The sequence below is a fragment of the Antechinus flavipes genome, chromosome 4, assembly GCF_016432865.1.
Source record: "Antechinus flavipes isolate AdamAnt ecotype Samford, QLD, Australia chromosome 4, AdamAnt_v2, whole genome shotgun sequence".
Lineage (NCBI taxonomy): Eukaryota > Metazoa > Chordata > Mammalia > Dasyuromorphia > Dasyuridae > Antechinus > Antechinus flavipes.
Genome location: NC_067401.1, coordinates 41,735,280 through 41,755,966, shown reverse-complemented (window position 1 = coordinate 41,755,966; position 20,687 = coordinate 41,735,280). Strand labels below are relative to the sequence as shown.

Below are 20,687 nucleotides of genomic sequence, written 5' to 3'. Positions count from 1 at the left end.
TAGGTTAGGAGCAGATTGAGAAATCTGGGGGTCCTTTGCATAATGATTACTGAATTATGGGAGCTGATGTCACCAAAGGAAAGAACACAGGAAAGAAAAGAGGATATAGTACAGTGCCTTGGGATAAAATCTATGGTTCAAATATGTAAGCAACTGAAATAAATTGCACATTTTGGAAAAAAGGAGTGACATCATATTATATTTATGCATAAATTATTCTGTAAGGGATATTCAGGGTGGATGAAAAGGAGCAGAGACTAGAGGCTATTCCAAGAGGGCAAATGAGATATGGGGAGGACTTGTCCTAGGGTTGAGGAGTAATGCCTACAAAGTCTATCAGCTGCTCTAGTTGACTAGTCATGATGTGGGGTTTGACACCAGATGTTACATCTTTCACAAAGGAAAGATGAGAAAGAAAAAAGAATTATAACTAACTTCAGGATCACAGACATGGGAGACAAGTCAGAGTTTCCTAGAATTCAATTCAATTTAACAATTTGGTAGCCACCAAAAGTTGGGACTTGGTCAGGTGAAGAATTCACAATGGCCTTTCTCTTTGGCAAATGGGAGATTTATTTAGGGAAACAGATTACAGACAAAATAAAGAGATACAATATGATGAAGTCTTCAGTGTTAGGTGTGGTTAGCAGAGGAATTGATCCCTGAGGTAGGCAGGGAGAAGGCTTTGATACAGATCAATTTAGCTCCATGATCCTACCCTCTGGAAATATTGTCCAGTCTGGATCCAAGTTATGTCAAATCCCTGAGACTCAGCTTCAGGAGGGGTCTTGAGCAGTCTCATGTTACCATTCCCGGTCAGAAATCCCAGTTAAGTCCCTGAGGTTAAAATTTCTCTATAAAATCTACTAATGGGCCATCCCATGGTTGCTGCCTCTCATGGAGTCTTTTCCCTTATCCCTCCCCATGCCATGTGATATCTCTCCCAACTCCACTATGCTTCCCAACTCCACTTCTCATAGATAACTAACTCTTTTAGGCTCTAAGTCCCTTTCAGGATTTAGCCTGCCAGCTAAGGGAATGCCCCAACTTTATGAGATGCTCACTTTTTATTAGGTAACTGTGAGTTCCTCTGAGGAATTTGTCTTTCAGATGCTCTCTGATTTCTTCCTAAATTCGAAAATTCTAAAATGAATTCTTTCATTTTACCATTCCCGGTGTCTATTTTATCCCTTCATTTTGTCTGTAACCTATTCCCCTAAATAAATCTACTTTTTGTTGAAGAGAATAGCCATTGTGAATTCTTCACATGGCCAAAACCTAAATTTTGGTACCTATCATCATCTGGTGTCTACATCACTCACATCATTTTGGTTTTTAAACCACATCATGATAGACACCAGGACTGGTAAAGAAGAAATCGAGTTGGGAGAGCATAGAAAGGCAAGTTCTTCAAGAGGGACACATAATTACCTAGTAGAAAAGGAGCACCTCATGAAGTTGGGGAATGCCCTTAGGTGACAGGCAAATCCTAAAATGAATTTAGCATCCTAAAAGAGTTAGCTATTAGAAGGAAAAGTGGGATAGGGAAGCACAGGGGAGTTAAGAGAGATACCACAGAGGATGAGGGAGGGAGGGATAAGGAGAAATAAACGATGAGGCAGATTGTCATGGCTAACTGACCCAAAGAAAGGCAGCAGCTATGGGATGGCCCACAAGTAGATTTTATAGGGAAAATTTAACCTCAAGGGATATGACTGGGATTTGACAGGGCATGGCAAAGTGAGATTAATCAAGATCCCTATTGAGGGAGGGTCTCAGGGGACTAACTTGGATTCAGACTGGACAACCTCCCCAGAGGACGGAACCATGATGCTAAACTGATTTCTATCAGTGCCTTCTCCCAGCCTGCCTCAGGGATTAATTTTTATCAATTCCTTTGCTAACCACACCCAAAATTGAAGACCTCATAGGTCACAAAGGAAAGATGAGGAGAAAAAAGAATTATAGGTAACTTCAAGGTCACAGGCATGGGAGACAGGTCATAGTCTCCTAGCATTCAATTCAATTTAACAAGCATTTATTAATTAAATGCCAAGTACTAGGAATGCAAAGACAAAAATGAAAAAAAAAAAAAAACTTCCTGGTGTTTATATTCTGATGTGGGGAAGTCATAGGTGGGGGGAATACAACATGAATACCATTAAATACATTCAGAGGCTCTACAAAATGAAAACCAAGATCATTTCCTATGTACAAACTAAGAGGGATCAAGATCAGCTTTGTATAGACACCTGAGAGGAATCTTAAAAAGAGCTAAGAATTCCAAGAGGGGAAGTGAGACAGCATTTCAGCATGAGGCACAATGTATGCAAAGGCTTGGAGATGTGATCACAAGTTCTACTGGAACTTTTTTTTTTATTATTAAAGATTTTTATTTTTCAAAGCATATATTCGGACAATTCTTCAACATCAGCCTTTACAAAACCCTGTTTTCCAATTTCCCCCCCTTCCTCCACACCTTCCTCTAGTTGACAATATATGTTAAATATGGTAGAAATATATGTTAAATCCAACATATACATACATATTTATACAATTATTGTGTCTCCCAAGAGAAAAAGTGAAGCAAAATAAAATGCAAGTGAACAACAACAAAAAGAGTGAAAATGCTATGTTGTGAACCACACTCAATTCCCACAGTCCTCTCTCTGGGTATAGATAGCTTTCTTCATCACTGAACAATTGGAACTACTTTGAATCATCTCATTGTTGAAGAGAGCCATGTCCATCAGAATTAATCATCAAATAATCTTGTTGCCATGTATAATGATCTCCTGGTTCTGCTCATTTCATTTAGAACCAGTTCATGTAAGCCTCTCCAGGCCTCTCTAAAATCATCCTGCTGGTAGTTTCTTACAGAACAATAATATGGAATTGTGTCTTAATTAAATTTTATATCTAACCAAAATGGATACAGATGTTTAAAAAGTTTGTTGAATTGATAGTCACGTGAATATTCTTAATCCTCTGGAAGGTATAACTAGATTAAGAATTCATGATTGTCCAAGAGGGCTGTTGAAAACCAAGACAACAAACTTTCAGGAGCATGGAGATTGTAGAACCACAGTATCAGAACTGGAAAAGACTTTAGAGGTCATGAAGTTTGTTTCCCTCATTTTGTGGAAGAAGAAACAGATCTAGAAAGAGCTAGTGACTTGCCCAGGTTCACACAACTAGTAAGTAGCTGAGGCAGGATTTGAATGAAGTTGTCCAGGGTGGGAATGTTTGAAAACAGAGGAAGATGTCTGGGTTTATTTATAGTTGAAGAGTTGTACAGATAAGTTTGGATGATCCCAGAATTATTGGAACAAGATGTCAGTGTAACACAAAGGATCTTTTGAGCAATGCTCACTAGAACTTTGAGAAGAAAACAACCTTGTAAATCAAAATTCTTTTCGGAAGATTCTATGCACTCACTATTCATTATCATATAAGCTTTCCTGTTTGTCCATGAAATATTGATGATGGTAATAGCTGATATTTGTATAATACTTTCAAATTTGCAAAACAAGTTAGATACATTATGTCCTTTAATCCTCACAACATATTTGGTAAGATGGGTGCTACTATTCCCTTCTTTTTATAGATCAGGAACCTAAATGACATTTCCCTCCTTCTCTCCCTAAGTATAAGTCTAGAAACTATTGACTTAGGTTCATGTTTGAACATATGAATGAATGGGAATGGGAATATGAATGAATCTTTGTGTGTATGAGTATAGCTACTGAGATTAATGAAGCTTAATTGACAGACTCTTGATTAAGGGCTTCATAATTAAGATTCTTACATGCTAATAAATCTTTGAAAATTAGGATTCCATGGCTGCTGTTCTTTCCTAATAGCTCCCTCCTCTGGTTCCTTACACAATCATAACAGGTGGAGTTGCTAATTTGATATAGTTAATCTCATCATCTCTTACCTGGACAATTATAATGGCCTCCTAATGGATCTCCCTGCCTCCAGCCTCTCCCCATTCCAAATCATCTTTCACTTATCCATCTTGCTCTCAAACTTGATCATGTAAAATTTCCTGCTCAATAAATTCCAGTGGTTCCCTATTACCTATATATAGTTATTCAGTTGTTTCCAGTCACACTTGATTCTTCATGACCCCATTTTAGAATTTTCTTGGCAAAATCATGAAGTGATTTGACAATTCCTTCTCCAGCCCACTTTACAGATAAGGAAACTGAGGCAAACAGAATTAAGTGACTTGGCCAGAGTCACACAGCTAAAATGAAGAAATTAAACCAGATGATATCTTGGGTCTCTTCCTATTCTTATATCTAATGTCTTATAGTCTTACCCTCTTATACATGTGTACATACATGTATATGTGTACATATATGGACACACCTATTTATATGTTATACATACATACACACATGCATGCATAGTGCAAACCTACATGGTATTGGACTCTAGATCTAACGCTCTATGCACAATATCACCTAGGTAATAATAATAGCTAACACTTATATAGTACCAACTTACAGTATTTGCTGATTTCCAAGGTATACATACACTCAGCTCTTGGAAGCAAGTTTGCACAGGCTCCAGCATACTTCTGTTTGTAACCTTCTACTCCTGAGAGTTGGACGGTGGTTTAGTCTGGGTCATAGATATTAGAGGTATTTGCTACATGCTAGCATGATACATGGAAAGATGAACTTGAGACATGAAAACCTGATAGACACTGTATTCCTGATGCAAATTATTTAATCTCTTTTTATCTCAGTTTCCTCTTCTGTAAAACTGGGTTGAAATCACATTTGTAAGTGCTTTGCAAACTTTATAGCACTATATAAATACTAGTTATCATGATTAATATATTTTTCTGCTATTTACTCTAAATAAATTGTCCTTTTTCACCACCATTGTCATGTGATTAATATGGTTATTTATTGGTTATTTATAGAGGAAAGAATCCCAGAAGGCAAAATAGGGGCTCAGAGAAATAATTAGTATGGATTAAGCAAAATAGGTTTTAAGATCTATTATCTTAATGGATAATTATTGAGGTTGGTTCTATATCTTTTTACAGCTTAACTTCTCCCTACCCCTTTTGTTGTTGCTAGTGTGTCTGTGTGTTTCTTGTGTGTGTGTATGTGTGTGTGTGTAACCCATGTCACAAGGTCTAGGTGCCAGTTACCATTTGTCCCAGAGTCCATCTGCATCATACCAGTCCTTTCCCTCAATCAGAAACAGATTTCTTCCTGTTTCAAAATCTTGACTTCCCTTTTGGACCACTCCCTAATAAAACTGGGGCAAAGTAAGAGTTTCTTCTTCATTTTAAAATCAGATACCCTGTAGTAAGTGCCACATATATCATAAAATGAATACTTGCATGCCATGGTGAGCAGAATACTCTAGCATTAATAAAAAAAAAATTGAAGTCTCTTTCTTTGACTTGTATCCAAGATAGTTCCTTAGTATCTGGTTCTATCCACTAAGTTTTTATTTCTTATTTAAAGGAGCTCATCTGCAGAATAAAGATAACTGACTGACTTCTCCTAGAATGATCACATAAGGGGGCAGCTTTGTCACCCTCAGAGCTAAACCTTAGAGAAAGTTTAAGGATTATATGAGTTATAGGTAAGGAGGGAACACATCCCAATCACATCCTCTTCTAGATGCTGACTTTGATTAGAGGGAAAATGGAAAGACCAGGAAATGGGTGAGATGCCTGAGAGAGGAAATAGGTCAAAAATAGGAGTTGTTAACCCATTGCCTTGTTTAAAAAATATTTTAATAACTGTATTTTATTATAATTGGTTTCCTTTGTAATCCTACACATTTTATGCCTTTAAAAATATTGTTCTGAGAAAGGTTCACTAAACAGTCCATGATAGAAAAGGTTAAGAATCTCTGGAATCTCTGGGTGGTGGAAGGATTTGGCTGGAAGCTCCAGAAGACACATTTCAGAAATGTTCCTGGGGCAACCCTGCATAGTTGACTTGTGTTGACTCACTAAGAAATAATCAGAAATGATGTCTTCCTATTACCACGGTATGAAGAAGAGGCATAAATTGTGAGCAAGGAAGACATTCATTCTACAAATTCTTTGAATTTCTGTTTCTAGAACTAGATTTGCCATATCTGATCCTCACAGAACTGCCTTACTATGGGATTAAGGGTCAGGTAGAGGGTGGTAGGCCAGCTGAAGGGTAGGAAGCCTTCCATCTATCAAGTATATTAAAGGGATATTCAGTGTACTCTCAGTCAGCTGTTTAGATCCACAGGAGTTAGGAAAGAATGTAAAGTTAAACTGGGTTACTCATCTGGGGCAGTCACTAGGGCAAATCAGCCCAGAACATTCCCTCACTCCTCCTCACCAACCTTCAGCTTCCTAGAGAGGCTCCAGAATTTTCTCCAGCCTCAATAATCACCATCTTCCTCATTATCATCCATGCCAATAAGAATTTCTCTGGAGCTTCCTGGACCTCCATTATTTCTATGGGCAGATAATATTAACCAAGAGAAAAATCCATGATGTTGACAATGTGATGTAAAATGTGAGAACCTGATATAAAGACCTTCTGATAATTCTAGCACTAGTTAGGAACTGGCTGAACTTCTAGATATGTGACTCTTTCTGGCTTTGAGTAATATCTCTATATATAGGACCACCCATATCCAAGCAGTGAGATCACATTAGGAAAATATCACAGTGCAAATTGTCCTTTCCCCTAGGACCAATAGATTAGATAATATATAATGAGAGATTATATAGATTATAGTGGAACAGTGGGAATAAACTTTTTTTCCCTAAGAATTTCCTAAGAAGAAAAATAAGGGATGATAGCTGGTTTTTCTTATTTGCAAAATGAGGCTGTTGGATTAGATGATCTCCAAGGTTTCACATAAGCATCTTGTGACTAGGAAATGCAAGGATATTACCAAGGAGGACTTTAGAATTTCTTGTCTAAAAAATGGGCTTTCTGATCTTTTAGAACAGAGGACAGAGACTGTTTTTTGCCTTTCTTTGTATCCCTAAGACTTGGCCGAGTGTCTGATATTTAGTAAGCCCGTAAGAAATGATCCTAATCTACTCTCCTTCCATTATCTTCCTCCATTTCACTCCTCCTTAACCTAAACTTGCTACCTTTCTTTCTTGCCCCAGAAATCAGCACAATGGTTACCACATAGTAGGTGCTTCCTAATGCTTGATGACTTTGATCTCTTCAACCCGCCAAAACAAGAAGAATTGAGGCTGATGACTTCACACAGTCTGTCTCACTTACATCCAACTCACATATACCCTTGTGATGTCATTGATTCTCTTCAAGAATGATGTACTATAACAATCAATCCTACCTCTAAGACTTTGCTCATGCCGTCCCCTCAATTGAAATGTTCTTCTCTCTTTTTTTCCACCTGCCTAATTGAAACCCCAACTTCATCTTTGAAGTTTACTTCCTTGAAGCCTTTTTCAGTTGCTCTGTCCCATACTGAGGTCCTCTTCCTTGAACTCCCTTCAAAGGTAGAATTGATAAACCAGCTTAGTACTTTGTTGTTCTCAAATGAGTCCATGTTTATTTGAGTTCTCTCTTTCAATTTAGATCTCTGAGGACCAGGAACACTTCTGTATTCACCCAGGATCTGGCAGGATTTCTGAGCTCATGGTGGGTGTTCACTAAGGACTTATCAGAAACAGAAGTCCAAATGCTTCTGTCTCTTATCCTTTCATTTGGAGTCCATCATTGAAGGGACATACAAAGGAAAAGATGTCAGATTAACTTTTATTAAAACAAATACATAATTCAATGCCTTTCTCTTTGTTTAAAAAAATTCAAACGAGGAGAAACTTCACAGAGTTTTTAATTCAAGAATAAACAATTCATAAAACCAAAGACAGAGAAAAAAATAGAAACTCCCCCAAATCAAAAGAGCATCAAGAGATAAGGAGGAACTGTGAACCAAAAAGTTGCATTTGAAGCCAGAAATAACCAGCTCTTTCTTTATATGGTTAGGTTCATAAGCCTTGTCTTTTGACCCTACCTCACCATATGTATCATATGTAGACCCAGTTTGGCTAAAAACATGGTGGAACTGGTGAGTGGGGCTCACAGCTAGAAAGAAGAAGGCAGGAAAGCAAAGGATGCCTTTCCTCTTTGAATATCAGTGTCCAGTTTTGAAAATCCTCCTCCCTAGGGTGGTAGCTACCCCAAGGGATGACCCAAGCAGTCAAAACTGTGCAGTTCCAAAGTTCTTTTATAGAACACACTGAGTTTAACAAGTAGGTGCTTTAGAAGAAAAAACAGAACTTCCATATCCCCAATCCTGCCAACCTTTTTTTTTAATTTATAGCAATAATATTTGGATTAACCTCTGAGAAATATGATATCCCTTTAGAATTTTTTTTCATAAAGATGTGGAGATACTGGTCATTTTAGTTGGTGATCAATATTCCAAGGAAGGATCACTGGTGGGGGAACTATTGACATGACCTTTGCTTCTTGGGAATGATGGGACATAGGAAATGGTCCAGAATAGGGAGAAGAAAGAACAGTTTCTAACAACTGATGGCGATGCAAAGGAAGTTGTAATATGGATGGTTTCAAAGATTCAAGTAAAGTCAATTTGTCCGGTAAACTAGTACAGGGGCAGGCACACTAGTAGAATGAACATATCCCGGGGTAGATGACATAACCAAGAGAATATTTCTTTCTGATATCACAAAATCAGCCATTGGTATAAAGGCACTTGCAAAACTGAAGCTGTTGACTAAGATTAAGGGTCCAAGAGCCCATTTTTAAATCAGGAAGAGGAAAGGGACATAGCAAGACAATGTGTGGGCTCCTAACCTCTACCCAAAGGAGCAGCCCTGTGGAGATAGCACCTTGGGAAATACAGTTGATCAAAGCTGCCCAGACTCACTCCATTGGCTGATCTGTTTGGGCTACTCCTGGATCTCACAGACCAACCTCAGTGGGAACAAATAAAGCTGTAAAAACTAAAAAGACTCTGTGATTACAGGCATTTCACCAAGACTTACCAAGGTGATACTCGTAAAGGTATGGTAAGCATGGGGATGAGGAGGAACAGCCCAGGTTCTGATGACTACTCTGGGCCCTCTTCCATGTTCTCGGCAAAGTGGGCAGTGTGTCCTTTGTATGGTGGCATAAATCAAAATCTTGGAACTTGAATAATTTTGCAACGTGTCCTATCCCAAATCCTTCCTTCTCCCCAATCTGCCCCACTTCAGCTTCTTGAAATGTCCTTACTGTGTACCTTCAGTATGTGTGAAAATGAGGAGAGAGCTCTTACTACTATCCCACAAGCACTACAGGTGCCGTGCCCAGTTTTCCTCTTCCTTCCTGTTGCCCCATTTCTGGATAAAGGAGGGAGGTTATTATGACCAGAGCTCTCTCAAAAATAAAAAATAAAAATAAAAAACCCAAAACCCAGCATGGCAGCAAGGAAAGGAAACCGAAGGCCTCCTACCTAATGCTTAGGCTCAACATGGACATACATCCCCACTCCCAGGTCTGCCCCACCACAACGCCACGCGCCCCTTGGGACTATCCTGAGCATGGTCACACTGAGAGGTCATCTGACCTAGCCTTGCTGCTCGCCTTGCTCAGGCGACGCTTGTCAGTGTGGTAACTATGGGGAAGACGATGGGCATTGGGAACCCCATTTGCCATCTCTGGCCCCTCCGCATATTGCATGTGCAGAAAAGCCCTGCCTGCAGCCTCCTCCCGGCCCTGGACTTGCTCCGTTGCCAAGTTGTCAGTATTCTGCCGGGAAGCAAGATTATTGCTGAAATGGCTGCCATAGAACTTCCGATTGGGGCTGCCCTCTACACACTCATTAAAGTCTGGAGGTGGCGTGCAGTTCTGGACCCCTCCTGGCGGAGGCGGAGGAAGGCTGGCCTCCACCCTGACGGGGCAAGGCTGGGCAAAGTGACGCTTGGCTTTCTTCCAGCCCAGATGGTAGAGTTCCACCAGACTGAGGCAGAGAGACAGGCCCCCCACAGCCAGCATGAAGACGATGAAAACGTTCTTCTCAGTGGGCCGAGACACGTAGCAGTTAACGGGGTGTGGGCAGGGTTTCCTGCGGCAGACGTGTAGGGTCTCCAGGAAGATCCCATAGAGGAAGTACTGGCCCACAATGAAAGCCACCTCCATGGCGGTCCGGATGAGGATGCTGCAGACGTAGGTGTTGAGCAGCGTGCCCTGAAGGATGATCTTTCCATCCAGCTCTTCCCTGCAGGACAGCTCAGCCTTCTCTGTCTGATACGCATAGGTGTCCGCGCCTTTGGACTCCTTGTTCTTCTCTGCCTCCTTCAGCTTCCGCTTCTCCTCCATGCGGACGGTATGCATTGCGTGGCCCATGTACAGCAGCGACGGGGTGGAGACGAAGATGATCTGGAGCACCCAGTATCGGATGTGGGAGATGGGGAAGGCTTGGTCGTAGCAGACGTTCTCACAGCCGGGCTGTAATGTGTCACACTGGAAGTCGGCTTGCTCGTCCCCCCAGGAGGACTCGGCCGCAGTGCCCAGCACTAGCATGCGGAAGATGAAGAGCACGGTCAGCCAGACTTTGCCGATCACCGTAGAATGTTTGTGGACCTCTTCCAGGAACTCCCCGAGGAAGCTCCAGTCACCCATCTCTTCTCAGCGGCAAGCAAGAGCACCGCCACCTCTGCAGATAGGAGAAGAAGAGGAGGGGAGATCTATTGAGAGCCAGGAGACTACACAAAAACCCTGAGTGAGTCATTATGGTTAAAACTCAAAATCGCCACTTATTTATCATTAAAATTGCATATATTTGAATCATTAATAGCGCCAAAGTACCATTCCCATGCTTCATTGCGGAATGGAGGTGATAGGGAATTGGCAAGGGTTATGACAACTATGGTCAAGCTGGAAAGATTTCAAGTTGGAAAGACTTCAAGTTCCAGCCTGGTGACAGATGTCCTATTTCTCATTTGAGAACCAGGCAGTTAGCTAAGTTCAGAGAGACTTGTTTCCACAAGCTTTGATAGGAGCTGATGAGATTTCTGAAACCTATGAAGGTATAGATCAGTCAAGATTTGCCTCTCTGGAAAGTGTACTCTCACCAATGAAATCATGGATCCTTGAAGGAAGACGGTAAAAAACATCAAGAGTTTGGGCACCTAGGGAGTGCTTTGCTGATAGGGAAGACTTCAGTGGAACCTACAGCTTGGGTGGATAAGGTAGTCAAATTCTAGGAAGATATTTAGCAATAATATTTATTTTTTCTTTTTTAATTAAAGCTTTTTATTTATAAAACATATATATATGTAAATTTTCAACACTGACCCTTGCAAAACTTTGTTCCAAATTTTCCCCTCCTTCCCACCCCCTCCCCCAGATGGCAGGTCGTCCAATATGAATATGTTAAAATGTATGTTAAATAGCAATAATTATTTAGATGGCACTTTTAGGTTTCGTTATATACATGCACATGTATGTGAATGTGCATGTACATGTGTATATTTAAATGCATATATATATATACATATACACACACATCATTTACCTCACAGGGTTGTTATATAAAGATATATCCCTATATGCATACCTATTTGCATATAAAAACACAATTTATGTGTGCAGAATATATATACATACACATCATACAGATGCACATATAAATATATGTAATATTTAGACTTATATGCATGTTATATAGGTATGCATATAGATACAGATTAAGCTATAGATATCTCTTTTGAATCATCATAGCAATGCTTTTATTATTATATATCCAGTACTCTACAACTACATCATCCAGTAGCTCCTAAAGCACTAAGAGTTTTGGATGCAGATGGTAAATGAAAGAAAAGAACAATGTCCCAGTGTTGCAGGGAAAGGCAGTTGTCCTTTTCTCTGTGAAGGTATTGAAAATGGTGGAATATGGCCTTGGGAGTGGCGCTGTTGATTTGGTGGTTGAGAGAGTAGCTTAGGAGTGGTCACTGAGAAAATTTTTTAACTGTTGTTTTCCCATCAAAAATGTGACCTGATTTTTTTGTTGGAAAAAAACAAAGAGGAAGAGTAGAGCATTGGAAGTGAGTTCAAAGTGTAGTTAATTAGTCAACAAATATTTATTGTTTGTTACATTACAGTTTCTGTGTTGTGAGTGCAGGTGGTTTCTATATTTGAAACTAATATGAAAGTCAGTGATTGAATGAATGGGTAGTAAAGCAAGTATAGAAAAAAGCAAATCTTGTTACACACTGGGTCTGGATGTATGTAAAGGGACAGGGTTGTGATTTAGAAACTTGTTCCTCTCCCCACTCATTCCTTCAGTCCTTCACTTCCCAATACAATCACATGCAACATAGACCAGCCCAGAGCAGATCCAGCTGGGATAATCAGATTCTGTCCTGTACCATGGAATCTGAATTGGAAATTTCAAAACTCTGTAAAATTTATTTCCATGAATATCTAGAGCAACACTATGTAATTACACAAAACTCAAGCTTTGTTTTAACCACATACAATTTGGCAGGTTGGATGGACAGTGTATGAGATGCTCCCCAACAAAAAGAATGAGATAATAAACAGACTCCAGCGCTGGCAAGTCAGCTGAGAGAGCTATGGGTCTCTGCCTCGTGGCTCCACCTGAAGGCTCACTAGCAGCAAACCAGGAGTGACTGTGAAGGATGTGGGAAACACAATTATTTGGAGTACCTGAAAGCTGCCTGTTCTTTTGGATTTGAATCCATGGATCTCCAAAACTTGGAGATCATCAGGTTCTATTTACTAATTTTGACAGATGAGGAAATAGAGATTCTGAGTACAGGGCTTGCTCAAGGCTTCCTCACAGGAAGATAAGGACTGAACAGGCAAGCTTCCATACCACAAGGGTACAGACGCTAAGCCAATTTTTCACACTTCTCAACCTGTACCCGTTAAATGCACTCCCAGAATGCTTTGATGGCCCAACCTCTCCAAATCTATAATGGCTGGTGTCAAGCAGCATTAGCACCAAAATATTTATGACATGGACATATATGTGTGTGTACAAACACACATATATGTCCATGTCATAAATATATATTCATCTATATAGATATAGATATACATATGCTTACACATACACTTACACATACACATGTACATATATAACATGCCAGAGTGGAGAATGATTATTTCCAATTTTTCCTGCTTTTTACTTTGTATATAATTGCCCATTCCTGTCTTATATTCTGAGATTCTTTTGATCAGTGACATCTCTTACTTTCTTCTATATTCCCAGCACCTAATACAATGCCTGACACATAGTTGTTGTTCAGTTGTTTTTCAGTCATGTCCAATTCTTTGTGACCCCACTTGGGGTTTTCTTGGCAAAAATACTGAATCGATTTGCCATATCCTTTTCTGCTTCATTTTACAGGCAAGGAAACTGAGGCAAACAGGCTTAAATAATTTGTCCAGGATGACACAGCTAGTTAGTGTCTGAGGCCAAATTTGAATTTGGGAAGATTAATTTTCCTGCCTCCAAGCCTGGCATTCTATGCCCCCAGTACATTAGTAGGATCTAAAATGGTTATTGACTGATTGTTCTTACTTCCTCTCACATGCTAAGCAAGCTGTATTAATTCCTCTTCATATTTTCTATATCATTTCCCATCTATTCCAAAATCATGAGGGAGTTTTTCTTTGGAAAAATATCATAATGAGGGACCTTTGGTTTAACACTTACTTGTCTTTGCAAGTGATAGCATTGACTTTCCCATTATTTAAGTGATCATAGAAAGTGGTGTCACCATACCATCCTTGTTACAGGACGTCTCTTCCTTCCCCTCCCCACCCCCAAACTGGAGATGTCTTTGGACACCGTAGGTACAGGAGCATAATGTTTGCCCAGTCTGAAGAAATAAAAACTGCTATCAGGAGGCCTGGATTCATTTCTTGGCTTTGCTATTAATATGTCCCATGCCTTGGGAATATCTTCCTTCACTGCCTTCTTCAATTTCCCCAGGTAAAGATAGAACCAATAATATTGGGTCATCCCTCAAATACTTATATGCATTTCTAATTCTCAAAGTGCTTTGAAATTCTTTCTGAATTCCTGTGAGGCAGCATATTATTAACATAGGAGTTCCTCACTTTAAGTAAACCAAATATCTGCCCATATGGATTTATATAAAAGATAAATTAAGGGGTGCTTTGCTTAATAAAATCCTACTGCACAAATATGAAACAGCTTTTATCATTGCAAATGTTTTCATCTCTCTGGTCCCAGGAGATCCTCACAACTGAGTTAAAAAGTGGAGTTTACGTCAACTTACAAATGCAAGAAGTTCACAAAACCAGTGATTTATCCAAGAGTCACAAAACTAGTTTGTGGTAACATTTGTTTATTGTCCCCCCCTTTCCTCCCCCTCCCCACACCATCCCCCGCATACTATTTGAATCTTTATTCATTGTTTATGCCACTGATTCATGTCTGCCTTCCTCCTTTCCATTCCTCACCCAGAACCCTTTTCAGAGGAAGTCTGCTTTATAAGAGTTCCTAATAAGATTCATTAAACTATCCAGCTCCATGGTGTTTTTATTGTTGTTGGTGGTGGTATTTTTTGCCTTGGGAGAAAAGAAAAGCAAAAAACATTTATTAAGTGCCTACTATGTACCAGTCACTGTGTAAGTATCTGCTAAATATCTCACTTGATTTATACCAAAGCTTCTTAAACTGTGGGTCACAATGGGGGTGATTTGTTATCAATAAATGTTTGGTTTCTATAGCTATTTTCTATACCTATATATATATGGGGTAATATAAAAATTTCTCTGGTGAAAATAGGTCACAAATGGAAAAAGTTTAAGAAATCCTGATTTATACAAATCCTAGAAAGTAGGTACTTGGTCATACAGTGCTATCCAAAGGGTCTGGAATCAGGAAGACTTGATTTTTAAATCCAGTGACTTTTTAAATCCAGGATCATATAATCCAGGACCAATAATTGTCAAGTTTCTGAGGCTTCATTTGAACTCAGGTCCTCCAGACTTTCGAAACCTTCTATGGAAGCAGAAGGCAACTTGGATCTTTAGTTAAATTGATGTAGGAAAATCTTGCTTTGGAAATATTCCATTTTTAATGCAAAAGGATAGATCCTTATAATTTGATCTTAGAGAATTGTGTAGAGGATTGAGTGGCTACGTAACTTGCTAATGTTTACATTGACAGATTGGTCACGGAGAAGCCTTGAAATCAAAGTCCATTTTCTGTATCCTATGCCTCTTAGAGACATTTATAGAATAGGATTCAACTTATGAACCATCCTCTAGGAGTTTATTGGTTAAAGGAAAGTGAAATAAACTGACTCCATTTGCTAGGCTAAAGATCGGAAAAAGTGAATTGATTTGTCATGGGTCATACATTCAGTTAGTAAGAGAACTCAGAAAAGAAAATTAAAAAAATATATATATATAATGCCAGGACACTGGATTTAAAATTGGAAAGAAATTACTTTCTTTGTCAGAGACTCACAGAGTGAGAACTGGAAGAGACCTTAAGGGTCATCTGCTCTGACCTCTTCCTATTACTCCTCATGAGTAAACTGAGGTCTAGAAGTATTAAATGGTTTGTCCAGTGTCATAAAAGCTAAAGGAAAAACAGAGCCAGGATTGAAACCCTACTTTGGACTTCCAATCCTGTTTTCTTTTCCCTATACCCCACTCCTTTCTTAAGCTTGCTGAGCAAATCTGTCATTAGGGAGAATTTCAAAGCCATTATACTCCACTGGGGACAAAAAGAGGATGGCTCGCTCACTATCAGACCCCAGTTCAGGAAAATCACTTCCAAAGCTGATTGACTTAACTGCTTTCTGTTCAATAGGAAGCAGTCCATTATTTTTAAAGCACTCTGGGCATTTGAGCTTAAAGCTGGGATAAGAATCATTCAGCCTGAAGCAGCCGCCTATACCTACTGATTTTTTTTTTCAACCTGTTATAATTGTCTAAAAATGCCAGATCGGCTCTACCTTGGAAGTGGCCTTTTCGCCATCATATCCAGGTAAAGTGGCTTCAGATTTCACTACTGACCTCAGCTCCAGCTACTGGATGTGCTGATAGTTCCAGTTCAATCATTTTTCTTCAATTGTAAAGATCTATTGTTCACCAACAGCTGGGAGATGACTATAGCAGAAAGTGGAGTGTGAATGACTCCAGCATTTGAAAAATAAAACCATATGGCTTAATTATATAATAATAATTTGAAATCCTAGGGATCTAATTGGTCTTTCTGCTTCACATTTCTGCCCTCTCTGGTTACCAAAATGATTTTCATAAAGTGTAATCAGGTCACTCTCTTACTCAATAAATTCCTCTGGCTCCCTATTACCTCTCATATTAAATATCTTTTTGGTACTTAAAGTCATTCATGATCTCACTACAATCTACCTTTCCTCACTTGTTACACATTATTCCTCTTTACAAATACTATGGTCAAACCAAGTTTATTTTCTTTTCTTTCCCCATGCATTCTATCTCCTGGACCTGCCTTTCCATAGGTTCTAACCCTCCAATTTACTCTTTCCTTACCTTCATCATTTTGAATCTCAAATCTCCTTTAAGCTCAAGTCCCATTTTCTATATAAAACCTTTCCTGATTTCTTGAATTGTTAATGAATCCATCCCAACATTGACTTTGCATTTTTAAAGTCTTATTCTAATGGGGTAGAAATGAAGGGCGGAGAGGCTGATAAATGAGATTCTGGTCCTGGGAGGCTGCACACAAGGATGATGCTTGCTATCAACCATTGCAAAGCACTTTCCAAATATTATATCATGTGTACCTCTGACAACGACCATGAGAGACAGGTGCTATTATTATTCCCAGTTTACAGATAGGAAACTGAGGGCAGAGAGAGGTTAAATGACCTGCCCAAAATCACACTGCTGATAAATGATGAAATCTGGATTCGAACACGGTCTTCCTGACTCAGGTCCAATGCTCTATCCATTGTAACATTCAAGTCATAATAATGACAACAACAACAATAACTAATATGTAACTAACTAATAATAAAAATAGCAATAATAACTAACAATAACAATAACTAACATGTAACAACAATAATAACTAACTATGTGTCAGGTGCCATATTAATTGCTTTATAAGTGTTATTTCATTTGATTCCTTAGTACTTTTGTTATTCCCATTTTATAGATGAGAAAACAGAGGCAGAATTAAGTGACTTGCTCAGGGTCACACAGCTAGTAAGTGTCTGATTTGAACTCAGAGTCTTCCTGTCTCAGGTCCAATGCTCTATCCATTGTGACATCCAGGTCATAATAATGACAACAACAATAATAACTAACATATAAATAATGCTTACTATGTGCCAGGTACCATGCTAAGTGCTTTAATAAGTATTATTTCATTTGATGACACAATAACCTTGGGAAGTAAGTACTTATATTAGTCCCATTTTATAGAAAACAGAGGCAGGGTTAAGTGATTTGCTCAGGATCACAGAGCTAGTAAGTGTCTGAGGCTGGATTTGAACTCGGGTCCAGTGAAATGAACACAGGTCTTCCTGATTCAGGTCCAATGTTCTATCCATTGTGACATCCAGGTAATAATGACAATAATGACAGCTAATCTTTATGTAGTACTTACTGTGTGCCAGGTACCATGCTAAGTACTTTATAAGCATTATCTCATTTGATGCTCACAACAACCCTGGGAATTACTGTTATTATCCCCATTTTATTGTTAAGAAAATAAAGACTGGGTTAAGTGACTTGCTTATGGTAAGTGTCTGAACTCAGGTCTCCCTGCCTCCAGCTCCAACTTACCCACTGTGACACCGATGTACTTTTAATTAAAAACAATAACTACAACCACCTCCCTTCTTACCTGTGGGTCTTGGCCATGACCTAAGACATAAACGTGGTATAATTAGAAAGACATTGTGAGCCAGGATGGAACTGGGTTCCAACTTTGTCCCAGATGCTCACGAGCTGTGCAACAATAGGCAAATCACTTCACCACTCTGGATCTGGGTTTCCTAAGTTGGAGACTAGGGATAATAAGACCTTTCAAATTCATACAGGCTGCACTGGGCTGCTGCTGCACATTCAAAGAGCATGTGGGAAACTTTAAGGGGTAGGCAGACATCAATCCGCTGTCATTAGTGGGATCCTGCCTGTCCGGCTCACTTCCCCGCGGAGTGATGCTTTGCTTTTTAAAAAGTACCAGTCAGCTACCTCCCGACCTGCCCCCAGCTCTTCCATCCCAGAGCTCATCTGGGGGCCCAGACTCCAGACACTCCTGTGGACCTTCTTGCTTTCAGACAGTGGTCAACTAATTAATGTCCCCAACTTAGTGGTGGTTAATGACTTAAAATATATCTCTCCTGGGGTTATTTGCATTTTAATAAGGGCTTCTTGAATAATAACAATAATGCTAATAGCTCGGCACTTTTAAAAATGATTTCTTGAGAGCAGACCTGTGAGATCAACAGTGCACATATTATTATTCCCATTTTTATTTCCACAGTCATTATCATCCCTGACTGATAGGCATCTTTCCCTGGATGTGCCATGGGCATCTCAAACTTGCCATGTCCAAAATGCACTTCCTCCATATGTCCCCAAGCCCATTCTCCATCTAAACCTCCCTATTTCTCTTGTGGATACCATTATCCTTCAATTGACCCACGTTCTTAATCTTGGGGTTTTTCACTGGATTTTCCCTCTCTTTGGACCATCCAGTGATAGGAAAGACAACAAAGTTGGAGCCAGGAAGGACCTTAGGAATCACAGTATCCAACTGTCTCATTTGACATATGAGGATTCAGGAAAGTTAAGAGATTAATCCAATATCACACAATTTGTAAAGGATCTGAAATGAGATTCCAACCCATGTCTTCAAAGTCCAGCCCTTGAGGGAACCTATTAAGATTTAGAAAGTGCTTCCCAAAAACAGCTTCATAAAACTGATAACCCAACTATTATTAGTTCCATTGTAGGTATGAGGAAACTCAGACTGAGAGGTTATGTCTAGGAGACTGACTGATCACACAACTAAGTGTTGGAATTGGCATTTGAACCCAGATGTCCTGACCCCAAAGATCAACTAGGTGGCAGGGGATAAATCACCCGGAGGACCTGGAGTCCAGGAAGATGCATCTTCCTGAGTTCAAATCTGGTCTCAGACACGTACTAGCCGTATGACCCTGGGCAAGTCACTTAACTCTGCTTGCCTCAGTTTCCCCAATTGTCAAATGGGCTGGAGAAGAAAAATGGCAAATTATTCTGGTTATTGAAAATGACTAAAAGGCACTTGATTTTTTAACTATTATCTGATGTTGTACATTTTTAGTGATGGAATTTCAGCACCTTGATGGGATGGGGAGCCAACGGAGTAAGGTATCTAGCTCACTCATATCACTCTCTGTGGCTCTCCACTGCCCAGTTTCTCTGTAGATTTGTAGACACCAATGGCTGCTTGGTTCTCACTCTCACTCTTAGCAAGTGGGGTACAAAAATAGGCAAGCAAGACAATCCTTACCTTCAGAGAGCTTTCATTCTAATATTTTAAAAAATAATGTTAAGAGTAGCTCAAAGAAGATTTAGGGAAGACAAAGGGTGATGGGAAAATCACAAAGGAAGATGTCTGGAGAGAATTCATGCTTGAGTGGAGTGAAACATGACTGGACCATTTTCTAAAGGTGCTGGAGATGGAATCATCAATGAAGAAAGGAAAGTTCAGGGAAGCATTAAGTTGATGAAGGAGAAGGGTTTCAGAAGGAATCCAGGACTGAGTGAAGTGAAAGTGACATGGCTGGGAAAGGGAGAATTCCTTGGAGTATTTCAGTGTCACGTACTCTTCTGGTCCAAATTTCCTTTGCAGTTACTATTCCAGGTCTATCTTCAGGCCAGTGTTGATGGTGGTCCCACTTGATGCTTTGATATATTCTTAGCTGCACTTGAGAGCTAGGGTGAGAGTAGGGGGGAAAGGTCATGAAATTTCTCCTTGTCAGCTGCTGCAAGGTATTGTCCTGCTTAACCTGCTGTAAAGAATATATAGATTTCCAAAACCAAAAGAAAATGTTCCCTTGTAGCTATAATTTCTATTTTGTCAACACCCTGCTGGCTTCCCAGTCCATAGGCAATGGCTAAAGCTCCTGAAAAAGTGGGAATGAGAAAGACCAGTTCCAGGAGCCCAACAGAAAGCCAAGGGGCTGTTAATCTGTGATGGGGTTGGCTCTTCTGCTAGAAGAACAAAGGCTGCATCTGCAGGCCTTGTGCCCTGGAAGTGGCAGGGACTGGAATAATTCTCAGATAAAAATTCTCCTGGCAAGTTCATCAACTAAAAGACAGAACTCCCTGGGGAAGATGGGAAGCAGCATTTAGGAGAATCGTGGGAGATGAGAAAGCTGTCCTTGGAGGGAGTGTGTTGCTGATAGCTTTCACCCTGCATCTGAATATATAGGGACCTACAAGGGATAAGCCCAAATGATACTCTTCTGGGAAAGATGGAGTGAATGATAGCAGACATCCTCCTAGACAGCGATCAAAGAAATAGATGAAGGAATGTCAGAGACTTGTATTCAAGTATTGTCCCTGACACATTCCTCCCATACGAGAATCATTTATCTTGTCAATGGCATCCCCTTGACCTGACTTAAGGGACAGCACAGTAAAGACAGCCTACTACAGGGTATTGGATCTGGAGTC

The 20,687-nt window shown here is 39.8% G+C and overlaps 1 protein-coding gene across 2 annotated transcripts in view; it reads right to left on the bottom strand.

Annotated features, from left to right (window-relative positions):
• Positions 1-7,745: 7,745 nt before the first annotated feature.
• GJA5 (gap junction protein alpha 5) overlaps positions 7,746-20,687 on the bottom strand; it is a 35,131-nt gene continuing 22,189 nt past the window's right edge. The window contains exons 2-3 of one of the 2 annotated variants that reach the window (XM_051992847.1): positions 19,835-19,943; positions 7,746-10,671 (exon numbers count right to left, since the gene is read on the bottom strand). In XM_051992847.1, the coding sequence (XP_051848807.1) occupies positions 9,561-10,637 (1,077 nt within the window). In that variant the 5' untranslated portion in view covers positions 10,638-10,671; positions 19,835-19,943 and the 3' untranslated portion in view covers positions 7,746-9,560. The remainder of the gene's footprint in view (positions 10,672-19,834; positions 19,944-20,687) is intronic. The other variant, XM_051992846.1, reaches the window with a different exon arrangement.